The 14357-nt window shown below is 45.6% G+C and overlaps 1 protein-coding gene across 2 annotated transcripts in view; it reads right to left on the reverse strand.

Annotated features, from left to right (window-relative positions):
* Positions 1 to 6253: 6253 nt before the first annotated feature.
* The window catches only part of CSGALNACT2 (chondroitin sulfate N-acetylgalactosaminyltransferase 2), a 35399-nt gene continuing 27295 nt past the window's right edge, over positions 6254 to 14357 (reverse strand). For both annotated transcript variants that reach the window (XM_075109359.1, XM_075109358.1), the window contains 4 exons: positions 12735 to 12913; positions 10944 to 11038; positions 9424 to 9505; positions 6254 to 8266 (listed from right to left, as the gene is read on the reverse strand). In XM_075109359.1, the coding sequence (XP_074965460.1) occupies positions 7974 to 8266; positions 9424 to 9505; positions 10944 to 11038; positions 12735 to 12913 (649 nt within the window). In that variant the 3' untranslated portion in view covers positions 6254 to 7973. The remainder of the gene's footprint in view (positions 8267 to 9423; positions 9506 to 10943; positions 11039 to 12734; positions 12914 to 14357) is intronic.

Raw genomic sequence — 14357 nt, forward strand, 5'->3', positions numbered from 1 at the left:
TCGTGGGGCAGGGTGAGGCCCGAAAACCTCTCCTCTACCACCTCCTGGCATTAAGGGGTAGCACTGCTCCGCATGTTCCTAATGGGGCGTGGGGCCCGTCGCCCAGCCCGTGCGGGTTCAGGAGAGGCTGAAGGCAGTCATGATGCTACAGTTCAGAGCAGCTGGAAGGCTGGATCCCGGGGATTCAGCCGGTGTAGGGGAGTTTTGTCTGCAGGGGGGTGCTTGCGCCAGCCCGCTCCCAGGTGTGTCCTGCACAGCCGCCCGGCCCAACCGCGCGTCTCGCCGCGATGTATTAAAACAAATTGATACTCTACCGATAAAAGCACAGGTCTGCAGAGCCAGGGCATCCAAAGAAATAAAAAAAGCAGCAGCATTTGTCCTAGTCGCCTTTGCTATAAAGCTTTTTCGGTGAAGAAAGAGGTGGGGCCCTTGAATTTGCAAGCAGTCAGGCCTGACGAGGAAGAGATGAGTGTCGTGGGGGCACGAACAAAACCCTGCTTAACGTTAGCCATATCCCCCTATTCCCCGTCTTACTCCACAGCTGAGTAAAATGTGAATGATTATTCTCTTTAGGATGCAGTTGGGGGGGTCACACACAGAGGCAGGGCACTGCAGGGAAAGGAGAGCTGAACCCATCTTGGCCACACACAAAGCTTTGTATTGTTATACCGATACAGCAATCAATGAGTTACTACATTTATGCTGAATCATCATTTTAAAGGCTATTTGAAGTTCTCCTTTCATTCACTGATCTGACAAAGCCAAACACTGTTTAATTTTATGCCAAAGTTTATACTCCGACACATACTACAAACTGCAAATAAATACCTGTCTGCATTCAGATAGAAGCAGTTAGGGCTTCCCACCGCTTCTCTTTCCCTCCTTATGCAATCCTCCAGCCTCAAATTCACAAGGAAGTTTTGAGTTTCGTAGGTGTGTGTATCGCAAAGTCCAAAGGGCCACGGGCTTTTATGAAATTAAAAAAAAAAAAAAAAAAAGCCACTAAATATTTTCTTCTGGTTGCAGCAGACCCAGAGCCAAGTATTTCCCTGTACTTTCTCCACTTTTTCACCTGCATTTTCTGATTCTCCAAACACGTATCTACTAGTCCCACTGAATGGCATATTTTTAAACAAATTCAAGTTTGCAAAGTCAAAAGCACAACCTGAATTCATCCCTGTAGAGTCTAACATAAAAGTGTGCCCTGACCTTATCTCATTTTGAACTTCCCTTCTTAATCAAGAACGCTTCCCCTTCCCTCCGTAGATTGCAAGTTCCTTGGAAAAGGTTACAATTAATGCGGGTAGCATAAAACATCTGAAAAAAACCCAACAAATTTCTTCTCGGTTCAGCGGAGCATGTCCCTATTTAAACAGATGTTACTATATTTACTTTACTAACACTAAAATGCAGTGACTGCTCTAGAAAGACACAGCTGGCTTTTTACACCTGGACCACAGCTTTAAAAAAAACATGGAACCTGCATTATATAAAAAACATCTGTCAAAACATGAGGACGTGGCCCAACACCCGGCCACAGGACCCGAGCGCCGGCCGTGGGCAGACAGCTGGATTCTCACGCCGAAGAATAATATTTTCATCTCTCTTTGCAGTGCCCCAGCAGTGGGCAGCCCGAGCCGAACAGGGTGGGTTTTACTCTCCCCCCGCTGGCAGATCACGCCTTGGGAAAGACAAGAGCAGGTCTCCTCCGCTGAGCCCGCGACGGTCCGCGCACTGCAAACACCCACCCGTGTCACCCTGGAGCGGCGCAGCTCAGAGCCGCGACCACTGACGACGACCTCGGCGTGCCGCTCCCAACCTCGCTGAGCCTCCTTCCTCCAGAAATCGCCGGTGGTTCCAACCGAAGGGCCTCGGCCCATTGAGCTGACGGGTTTTGCCTTTGCACCGACTCAGGCTGGAAGTGACCAGCAATAATGTGAGCTCAGTATCAACACTGGAGCGTTCATAATTAAGTTACTGAACTTGTTCTGTGGACAGAGACACCTCCGGGGCTGAACTCCCTCAATTAACTCAATTCCATGTTTGTTGCTAAAGTGGACATGAAGCCCAGACCAAGGATCCCCTGGAGAAGGCCGGGCAGCCGGCAGCTCCCATGGCACGCCCCGGCCGCCGGAGCTTCTCACCGGCGGGGAGGACAGCGATGCTGAGTTTGCAGCCTCCAGCCACCCCGCTCCCACCAGGGCTGCAGCCGAGATGCGGCCGCGGATCCGCACGGTAACGTTATCGCTGGAGTCCCCCGCCGGCAGTTACAAGCTCGAGACTAGACACTTGGCTAGCATTTTCCAGCCTAGTCAGATTCATGCCTAAAGCAACACGCAGAATAGCATTTATTATTCAAGCGAGAGATTTTCATATTTAAAACATGACTAATTTCCTCCTGTCCTTGGATGAGGTTAGGAAACACCTTCAAGGAAGAGCTACACGTTTTGCTGGGCAGGAGCAAACCTACCCTGTATTCCAGCGCTCAGCAGTAACGGGAAAAGAGCTACAGAGCTGGGTACGAACGCGCTCATATCACAGCGTGGCTGTGCCGAAGCGCAATCAGAAGTTCAATGCACCCAGCTGACTGAAATCACTTGTAAACTCACTTTATAATAAAGACATATCCGACTACTTCTGTTCTAGTTCGTTCCAGGGCAGAAGCAGCGATGTGCAGTCAAACACTGGCTATGGGCGGTGGTCTTAAGTTACTGCTCTTTGCCATGAACTTGATGTTGCCTTAACAGTCTACTCTATTTCAGCAAGAAATGTTATGGCAAATACAGAAATAAGGAAAAAGCCTAATCTGTACTAGAGGTCATAAATGGAGTCGTCTGTGGAGCCCGTTCTCGGAGCCGGTCAACGGCAGCGAGCGGTTCCTGTGCTGCCCGGCAGCTCCCGGCCCGCTCGCAGGGCCCGGCCGCTCAGCTTCCCCTCGCCCGGCCCCACCGCGGCTCGGCCCCCCGAGGAGCTCCCGTGCTGCTGAGGAGCCAGGACTGGAGCTTAGAAAGGGCTGAAGGCTCTAAGGCACAGAGTGGGAAGAAACAAGAGAGGAGCCACATCGAAGGAAAAATGGATGGGGCTAGTAAGGAAGGTAACACGTAGAGACAGACGAAGCGTAATACGGGAAGCCTGGTGAGGAAAGCCATGGGGGCAACACGATGTGAGATTTAAAGGGGTGATGAAATGAGCCGTTCAAGTTTTCAGTACGTAGTATATTTATACAGCACGTGTAATTTCTTTCAGGTACGCTAAGGACTCAGGGAGAACAAAACGCTCTCCAGGCTCATTCATTTTCCTGATGAATCCCGGGCAGTGACTTAGCTTTGTGTTAATTGCTCAGGAGCGTAACTAAAGCGTCGCTGTCATCCACAGAAGCCATTTGATGGATTAACTTGGGGTAAAGCAGCAGTAACTGATAACAACTGTGAAACCGGCATCCTGAAATGGGCCCTACCCGTGCCCTTCCCCGAGGCTGCGGTGGAAAAGCAAGAAAAAGTGAAGTGCTTTGCGAGGACTTTTTGCTAGAAAAACTCCGGTACAAAGAATGATGAACAGCAGGAGAAGAGGACCCGGACAGCGGCTGCCACGTGGTGATCTTACGACGTATTCATAGAGATCTGAGTAACTTTTCGAGCAATACACTGAACAGAATCATTCTCTCTGTAACTTGTAGGTCTCAACCTTTCCTCTACCCAGTTGGGATTACTGGGATATACAAAGGATCCTGTCCTCTTCTGGAGAAGCCCTGTTAAAACAGACAAAATAATCCATCCGTGTAATAGTCATCAGTTAACTTAGCCCAACGAGGGCCTTGCTGACAGGAAAACACTGCATCTTATTTGGAAAAAATACCTATTAATTCACGGAGGGACAATTATTATCTAAAGCAAGAATTTAGATATCTTTTTTTAACTAAATAGTCAAGGCCTGTAACCTAGCTTAAGAGCAAAAGTTAAAATACTTCGGAATGATAATAAAAAACCACCCCCTCTTTTAAGATTTAATTAAAAGCTGTAAAGTCAGAGTAGTTATTTATAATCTTTCATCTAATTTAAATAATAATTTAGCGAAAAATGAGTAGGTAAAATAAGTCATTAGGGAACATGAACTGTACGTGATTAGTAATAATTCCCTGGAAGTGTAAATTTTAACAGCTTTTAATTTAAGTAATTGATTTAATTTCCGATGTCGAAGTTGCTAATAAGCTACCCCTCAACCCATAAAGCACCAGCAGAACCACGTACTTCCCTGCTGTAAATGTTCTACGGACTCATTGTTACCAGGAAACCCATCGTCCCTGCGGGTGCGCGCAGCGAGGCGCGGGCACCGAACCCAGCACCGGGCAGCCGCAAAATGCATCCGAGGAGATCCCACACTTAAAATGATTCTTGCTCCTGTTACTACCCTTGGGCTGCAAGTACCTTGCAACGACTTAACGCAGCACATAGCCCATACCTGTATCGCCGGCTGCCGTAACACAGCGGGAACGCAGTGGGTCAGTCGCTGACGCTCTTACTGAGCCGCCAACGCGATGTGTGCCACGGTGACACATTCTTACCAGGCAGTTATTGCAGGGAGCTGAAGTAAGACAGGAGGCAGACCAGGCCCGCAAGGGCACCCCAATGTTCAGCAGTCATAGAATCACAGAATCATCAACGTTAAAAAAAATCTCCAGGATCATCAAGTCCAACCACCAACCCAACACCCCCAGGCCTCCTAAACCACGCCCTGAAGGGCCACAGCTACACGTTTTTTAAATACCTTCAGGGATGGTGACTCCCCCACCTCTCTGGGCAGCCTGTGCCAACGCCTGACCGGTCTTGCAGTAAAGACATTTTTCCTAATATCCAGTCTAAACCTCCCCTGTCACAGCTTGAGGCCGTTTCCTCTCAAACACTGGTGACTTGGGAGAAGAGGCCAGCCCCCCCCTCACTCCAGCCCCTCTCAGGCAGCTGCAGAGAGCGAGGAGGTCTCCCCTCAGCCCCCTCTTCTCCAGGCTAAACCCCCCCAGCCCCCCCAGCCGCCCCCCAGCACACTTGTGCTCCAGACCCTGCCCCAGCCCCGCTGCCCTTCTCTGGACACGCTCCAGCCCCTCAAGGCCCTTCTTGTCCCCAGGGGCCCAAACCTGAGCCCAGCATTCGAGGTGGGGCCTCACCAGGGCCGAGCACAGGGGCCCCATCCCTGCCCGGCTCCTGCTGGCCACACCAGTGCTGACACAAGCCCGGGGGCTGGTGGCCTCCTTGGCCACCCGGGCACTGCTGGCTCATGCCCAGCCGGCTGTCAGCCAGCACCCCCAGGGCCTTCTCCGCCGGGCACTTCCCAGCCCCTCTGCCCCAGGCCTGGGGCGTTGCCTGGGGTTGGTGTGAGCCAAGGGCAGGACCCGGCCCTTGGCCTTGTTGAACCTCACACAGTTGGCCTCAGCAATTGTCCTCACATAATCAGTCATTTGGGCTACTTGTGTCGGTACCCGACCCTGACACCAACTACTTCTGACATCCTTTTAGCTCAAATGCCTTCACTTCCACATTTTGGGATGATGAATGGAAAAAAGAAAAGGTTTCTGAAGCGGTTCCTGCTGGCTGCCTTCCACCGCCTACACCACAGACCATTTTTGGTTGCATAGATGCAGACAGCTGACGCTGTTCTCCTCCTCCTCCATTGCAGAGAAGCACAACCACATAGTGGAAAGTAGCAGAAGGTAAGAGGTCTGGCTACCAGCACCAGCCGTCTGCTGTTGCCAAAACATGAAAACTAGGACAACCGGATCCTTCTGAAGTAGTTGCTGAGTGATGAGAGCTGGGCTGCAGCGGCGCCTACCCACCTGTGCACCGCCCCAGCGTCCATTCCAGCGCACGCCAAGCAGCCGTGGCGTCAGCGAGAGGCCTTTCCCGTGCTTGTCTTTGCGCAGCAGAGCCCGGGCAGCAAGAGCAGATGAAGGTTCGAGGGCTGCAGTCTCAGTCTTTACCCGAAATCATCGTGCCTATGTATTTAATCTTTTCCTCACTGGTACTGTATCATTTTTATTACGAATCACTAAGATATCTTAAGTTAAGATAACACGTGGTGTAAGTTCCAGTTGTCTGGGGATCTACCTGCGCACTTCTGTACCTGCTCCACGTAGATACTCACTTGAGAGGCCGAAATGAGTGCGTTGAAATTCTCTCTGCAAATTCTACCTGAATCCAGCATATCATCTGCATTGTAAAACATTATTGCAAAAAACTAATTTCAAAGAAACAGCTTCAAACAGTTTCTAAAATGCAGAAATTCCATTTATTATAGTGAGAACATCAATTGCAAGACGCCTTGCAATGCATTCTCTTCACTCTAAGTACAATACAGTACACTGTTCTCCACAATAAGTTACATAAAGGCAAATTTTATATACATACAAAAAGGATCAGTGCCCAGAACTATTTGCACAGCATATCTGCTATTCAGAAATCAACCATTTAAATCTTTAATTGCCTTCAGAATTCTTGAAGCAAACTGAATTCATAAATAGATCTTGATCACCTCATTTGAGAAGGGTTTTCAACTAATTTCTAAGTTCAGCGGAGACCATGCAAATGGTTTAACCACTGAATTAACATTCTCAGCATTCATTCTACAAACAAATGTATTAAAAATGAGGCATGCCATATGGTAGCATATAAGACAACATGAAGAAAAATGACCTGTCTGCATTTAAACTGTGTATGCATCCCAAGGTACCCAAAAGGGAAATAGGGAAGTAGTAGTGCCATTGTACAAGGCACTAATGGGACCACAGCATAATTCTGCTTAAGCACACTCAAAACAAATAAGATTAAAAAAACAAAAACAAAGGGAAAAAAACCCTGAAACCCCCTCAGACTGAAAAAATGAAGGATAAGGCTACTAGGATAATCAGTGGAATGGAGAGCATCGTATGAAGAAAGACTGTAACAGCACTTGCTCTTTCAGTCAGTGAAACAGCTGAGAGTATATGGCTGCCTCCCAAGAACACGTAACGAAAATTCCTGAAAGGGAAAAAGAAAGCAAGAGGACAATATTGGCATTATAGCCAACGGGCCACTAGGAAGTTCATATGGGCATGAAAAGATGGTTCCTCAACTTAAAGGACGAGATGTACAGGCAGGGCCTTTGAATAAGGAGGAGTAGGGCCAAAAAGAAAAATCTTTAAACCAACGAGTTTAAAAATCACAGCTCAGCTTATAGAAGGGATTCTGTGATGTTGCGTCTGCTGTGGGAAAAGACCAGACCCAGGAACACCCAACTGGAATGTTCCCAACTGGTCTGATCCATCACCAAGATAAGAAGGTGGTGTCTCTCTTGCAGTGTGAAATTACATTATATGCTCCAAAATTCCACTTAAAAAGATTTTCATTTCCCCCTCTTTCACACGAATTAGTCTATATTCAGCCATGTGAACGTCTGTTCGTACAGCAAACGCAGCGCCAAGCCCTTGCTGTGAAATCGGCGACCTGAGCAGGTGCCGTACCAGTCAGCACGTCCCAAATACCTTTTGCGGCGAGATTTTTTTCACACCTTTCCCTTGTTTCTACAATGGAGCGTAAGTACAGTATCCCTCTGAAGTCACAGTGCAGTGAGCCAGACAGACTGAAAATACTCCAGACAACACAACAGATTATTTAATTCTGAAAATAATGCAAATATAAGGATTGAAATGTACCATGTGGAAAAGTGTCAAGTTGTACATTCGCCTGATTTTTCCAATCGACACTGAAGACACCCTCCTTGCACTACATACACTTTCCAATTTGTCTGAGGTGCTTGAATTTGCAAGACATGTAGGTAACAGCGTATCAGTCAAGGAATTTACCTGGAAAACAAATACAAGAACCAAAACCCCCTAGACTCTTCTTCACTGAAAAAGAGAGGCACTGCATTTTTAAGCTGAATTAAGGCTGTAAAATGATGCTGGTTCACTGTGAACTTGAAGTCATCAAATGTCACGGGGGTAACAGTTAACCCACTGCTTCGCTGTTAGTCCTGTAAGCCTGCTTACGGAGGTGAGTCTCGATCTCCTCCCTGAAGACCAGCATCCCAAGGTGCGAGTGAGAGGCCTCGTTCATGGCTTTGGACTGGATACACATGCGATACTGCTCTGGAGTGAGCTCGTCTGCACAATGTTTCTCGTGCCAGAGGTGAAAGAGACCAGGGACCGGTGTCCTGATCACAATAAGGTCACCGTGCAAGTACTTTCTGTAAAGGTGAACATCCTCACCCCCCCAGCCTTTCACTTCCAAGTCAAAGCCTCCTGTAAAAACAATAACAGAAAACATTATTCTGGGACATGGGCTAGATGTAAGGCATAAAGAGCAACACTCCTTCTGTAACTTATTACCAAATCTGGTACGACATACCAGTTAATTGCTCCAGGATTTCTAAGTTCTCCATGCCAAAGCATGCTAAATTGAGGGAGAGGAGCTTCAAGCATCCCACAGCCTTTGCGGTGGAAACTGTCCAGGACACAGATCATGCACTGCTGGCTTCAGAAAGTCTTAGAACAGTGTCTCCGAATCACATTATGCATGATGTCGTGTATGACAGCTGCAGAAAACTGTAGGTAAACCTCACCGGCTATGCTTTTGGGTTATTTTTAGCAATTGTAACGGATTTTAGCAGCTGGAAAGTGAAGCAGCCGTGCACTGTATGAACAGCCCTCTCTACAAATGCCAGCAATTACTCCATAGGTCACAACTCAAAAAGCTGGATTAAGGAAAGGAACCTGTTCCACCACTTCAAGCTCTCTTGCCTTTCCAGGACCATAGTGAAAATCAACCCAGACTCATGCAGTTTCAAAACTCTGAAATTATGAAGTCTTCGTTTAGCATATCCCATACACGGGGCAATATGACTGCTGGTAGAAATCCACCCGCATTCAAGCAATCATACAGCACCTAGGGCTGTATCATTACCCCTTCCGGCAGACTATCTGCAAGATGGTCTTCCAAATTCAAGCACACCAAGCTCTCCTCACTTTTAACAGCATGCCAGAAGGGGGTGCCAAAGCGTACTTCTAAAGCCTCAAACAACTATATTCAACTACTCGCGGTTATTTAAACGAAAGAATTTGCATGCGTCTTGTTTGCGTTAGTGGTTTACTTGAGTGTTATTTCTTAAGCTTGATTGATTTGGTTCAGGCACTCACAAGTACAAAAATATGAAATATTTTTAGAAGTTCTAGAATGAATGTCGTTACTAAAAATACCTTGACTTTTAACAAATGCTCATCAGCCCGGACATCAATATCTAGAAAAACCGACTTATCTCACTGGCCAAACTTGTCAAGCAAGTCTGACTACTGGGCTTGGGAAGACAATAAAAGAAATAAACCCACTGCTTTCCTCTTGTTAGATAAGAACAGGGAATCAATGTTTAAACACAAATGTTTTTTTTTTAGTTGCATCTTACCAACAGTCAGAAAGTCTGTCCGATACTGACAAGTCATCCCAAAGCCAAAATCCCGCCAGAAACCAGAATCCTTCTTGTGTACCTGAAAATTTTAAAACAGTATCATTTTTAAATGCAAAATACCTTGAAGAAGGTACATTGTGCCTGGTTTTGGACAAAGCCAAGCTCTTGCGGTCATTCGCTTAGTGCAGGACCCAGCATGTAACACTTCTAGTACTTCTGTGCCATGCACAGATTTGGGCTTCCTAATGATCTGCTGTTACTTCACCCTTAGCCATCTGATTCCAAATACTTGCATCGCAGTTTCCTTTCTGCCACACCACCTCTATTGTCTATGGATCTGCTCAGAACAAGCAGTAAATTTTTGGTAGTCTATTGCCAAATCATCTGTTCCCAATCCCCCAGTTCCTACCTGGTTTCTAAGGCCACATTTGTCTCTTCTTGTCCTGGTATGACAAGGAAAGGTAAGTTCTGTGATTGAAGTCAGCAACCACAAAGTTGTTGTATTCAAAAAGGCAAAGAGCAGAGTTGTCAGGCAGGAGCTCACTCCCCTCTCAGCTGTGACTACGTGGGGCCGTACGCAAAAGCTTCCCTCCTACTTTCAGTAGGACCCTTGCAAACCAGTGTAGGGGGCGAGGGTTGTTTTTCCTCTTCTCTTAGTAAGGCTATGTTACACTCTCCTTTCTCTCCTCTAAGCCTGTCTACCTCAGAAGCCCCAGCTGTGAAACCCAGCTTCATTTATGCAGTCCCTTGAAAGAGAGCTGGCTGGACACTGACGGCAGCCGTTCCACCTTCAAGCAACAAAGACCCAGAAACACAATACATACTTCTTTCTGCTGAGCCCCAAATTACCCTTAAACCTATCCTCTTGACTGTTCATGGGGTTTATTTGTTTATTATGTTGACTACAAGCTTCCCTAGAAGCAGTGTTTCTCATTCCAAAAGCAAGATGCAATTAACAGTATAACAGCCCATGGTTCTGGCAGATGTAGGATGGCAAAGGCAAAGGAACAATCTGCACAGAGAACAGCTGTCTGCGGCACCAGAAAAGCAGCCGACTGAACATCTCAGCCCACCCCGAGTTCCACGACACATTTCCTGCAACCACCATTTGGTAGTTAGGAAAGAGGGCTGATACTGAGGGAAGCTTATCAAGCACCATTCATAGGGTTTTTTTTCCCCTTTCACCACTTCCTTGTTTGCTGGAACCCAAGACAGAAGTTGCTGCTATGTTGTGCCACTATCCTCCTAAAACACTGACTTTCCAAGTCAGAATTAAGCAATAGATCAGAACTACCAACTTTGTTTTTTAATCCAGGTAGAACTCCAAGTTTATCTAAGAATGAGTTTTGTACTGTTTGATCAGCTTTTCTTCCAAGTGCTTTGCCCATAATGGAGAAGTGTTTAGATAGGCACTGCCAAAGGTCATAAGATATCCCAAACAGACTATTAAGTTGCACTTAATTTTGTTTTAACACAAAGCACGACTAATTCTACCTAGAATAAATCACGCTGCTTACCAACTGTTGCTCCACAGGGGGTGGTATGTCTTGGTTGGCATAGACAATAGCAGGATTATAGAGGCTGAATACCACAGGATAAAAAACCTTTTTCCCTGAAAGTTGAAAGGTAATTGTTACTCACTGTGGGCATTACTTCTGAAGGCAAGAGGAAACCAGAAATACTCTACGTGAAATATTAGTTATTAGCCATCTAGTGAAAACAAATAAGTGTAAGGTCTAACTGCTACGATTTCCCATTGAGGTAGTAGCCCATAGCACGTAGTGAGGCAGAGCCTCACTTAAAACAGTATTTTAAAAAATATATATGTGTGTGTGTTTGCATATTTATATGCAAGCTATAGGTATACATTTACATCTAGTTATACACACTTATCTACATATAAAGTATTATATAAAATTTTCTATCACATTGTGCTATAAACACATACAATTACTACATATCAGATGCACTATATCACAATATCGTATTAGATGACAGTAAAGAATCCCTGCAATGATGGAATGCAGTAAAGCTAAAAAATAACCAAGTCCAAGTAACATCTTGCATAGCTTGAGTTGTATGACTGTGCCTCTTTCCATGAGCATTTAAAAGTCTGTACACCCAGGATGTCCTGCAAGAGCTTTCAGCATCGTGAGCATCCTGATTATGCCATGACACTAGTTCTATGCCTACCACAGAAACCAGATAAATATTTTTCAAGGCCCTCTTGCATTGCCAGTGGCGCAAACGTATTGATGACAGCCCACAAGAATGCTCAGTACCCTGATTTGGGCATGAACTCTCAACGTGTGAGAAGCATTTTCAGATCTCACTGGAAGCAAAGGTGACAAACTGCCAGTGTGAATTGTCAAGCAGTCTCTCAAACTCCCTTCCTTGTGAAAGCTCACAAGACACTCCTCTCCAAAGCTTTTCCAATTATTTTTACAACTCGTTTCATGAAGTGCAGAGACAGACAGAAATGAAAGAAAAAGCTAGAAACAGAATCCAAGTATCTGGCTTATAGCAGACTTTCTTGACTGTTTTTTATGTGAACAAAAAGTACCTATTCATTCCAAATTGACATTTGGAGAAAATGGTTTCTGGCTGCAAGAAATCTGGAATAAGAGTAAGCATTAAAAAAAAAAAAACAAACAAACAAGCGTTTAACAGGAGAAGGTCTTAACTAGCACACTTGTTAACTCAAGAAAGCTTTATCCTTCTTGGTAGAAGCTTGTAGAACAAACAAGCTTCATGCAGACTTGAGGAAAAGGGCCAGAAAATTTCAGAGCTTGGGACGTCGATGCAGAACATCAGAGCTCAGTCTCTCTAAGGAGCACATTGTGTAGCTCTGCTGAAAACCATTCGCATGTGATGTGTCTTGGCCGTACAAGTGAGAGAAGGCATGAACCAAACTTGTTAAAAGATTTCAGTATAATAAAAATCAGCTTCCGCCATAAGTGCCGCATTTTGGTTTGCCATACAAATTTAGATGCGGGCTAACTGTTAAAGCAATTAAAGCTGTCTAAAAGAAATCTGGATGGTAAATCTTAAGAAAAAGTTAAAATTGTACTTATTGAACAAAAAAGACAACATGTTCTTTAAACCAGCTACACTAAGGCGAAAGTTATTTCTCTAGTCTAAATACTATATACTATTGTCTTTTGTGCACAGAGTATTCTTCACTTTCCTAGGTGCATGGCATTGAAGAAGCTCCACCATTCGAGCTAGTTTTCTATATCCTCGACACAGGTCAGTTTAAGCCAAACGAGATGACAAGACCCCATCACAGCAATTGTAAAGGAACATACCAGGCTCAGCATTTAAGCGACAGCTGTTAAGGAACTCGGCTGTGAAATAAACATCAACATCACAGAAGAACATCAGGACCTCATCCTTCTCCCAGGCCCTGGCACCCACATCAAGTCCCCGGCCTCGGTTAAATTCCTCATTCAGAGAGACGAGCGTGTAATTGTGGAAGTTAGTTTCTCTAGAAGAAAAACAGAGCCAAACCCAAAATCAATCTGTGTGGGGTCGGAATGGACCATTTATACTTTTTCAGCATCTTACAGTAATTTCATTCCGGAGATTTTTTTTTAAAAAAAACAACAGTTATTTCATGGGTATGAGACAAAAATACCTGTTCCACTTAGTTGACTATTTTAAGTGTCAGAGTTTAGATGTGAAAAGACAGACCTCAGTCTTCCTTCATAACTTCACTTTGCATTTAATCATTCAGACAGATTTAAAAGGCCTTTTGGCATCTGATGTGACTTAAAGTGTTCTCTAAAGGTACAATGCCATCTAAAATTTGTCCCTGCAAACTAAGAAGTCCCAACTAACAGAGCAATATCTCTTCCTTCACTATGTCAGAGAAGAGAGCAAATGGAAAGCCAGAGTCCCAGCACCACCAAACTCGAGAGGCAAAAGGCCATCTGTCTGGCAATGCCACCACAACCCAGTCAGTTTGATTCTCTTCACTGTTTCGTACCAGTAGCACACAGGCCTCTACTCATCGCGGAGCAGGGAAGGAGCAGCAAAGGGAGATTGGAAATATACCCAGGGACTATCTACAAAGTTAAGTGTCTCTTCGGAGACACTGCAGAGGTCAATGCTTGCAGAGAACAGAGTAGATACTCAACAGTAGCACCACTAAGAAGATAAAGAACCAGATAAGTGCCCAGGGTGCTTGCAGCCCTGAATCTGACTCAACGCTGTGAGAAGAGGAGGATATCTCATGGGGAGCACAGCAGGCAGCAGAGAGGCCTCAGAAACAGAAGCAGTCAGCACGCGGCAAGCCAGATGCCGGGGGGGCTCTGTGGGAGGAAGGCAGCAGCACTCCTCCCTTCTTAGAAGATGTCTGTGCACACCAGGCCAGCTCGCCATCACATTTTAAGCCAGTGACACAATAGCCTGTGCTTAATATGAATGAAATAATAATTATTAATAATTATAAGAATGAAATGCCCACTTCACCAAGAAGAACCTTGGCCTGCATTGTGAGATGGGGATACTTGGGAGCTCAGCTTGTCCTTGGCTAACAAGGGTAACAGGCTCCCAGCTCAGGGACGAGCACAAGAGCTCAGGCAGAGAAGGAGCCCTTAGCTCAGGCTGAAGGATGCTATTACCTGTCCCATCCCTCTGGAGCCAAAAAACTATAACATTTGGGTACTTTAAATCCATACTACTGTAATGCTATTTGCTGAGACAGTGTTTAAATTTTTTTTTATAGCGGAGGGTGAGTATGGGCCCAGTCCCCTAGTACCTAGAGGACAGAGGGGAAAGCTCAACTTCTCACGCTCAGCAGCCCACCAGCCTGCTTTGACTATGTTTCTCTTCCTGATCATTAAATAAAACAGATTCTCCGGTGAAAAAAACTATCAAAATGTACATCCCAGTTCCAAAGAACTTTAATTCTGCTCAATCTCTTAGCA

This window comes from Phalacrocorax aristotelis, chromosome 14 (assembly GCF_949628215.1).
Source record: "Phalacrocorax aristotelis chromosome 14, bGulAri2.1, whole genome shotgun sequence".
Taxonomy (NCBI): Eukaryota; Metazoa; Chordata; class Aves; order Suliformes; family Phalacrocoracidae; genus Phalacrocorax; species Phalacrocorax aristotelis.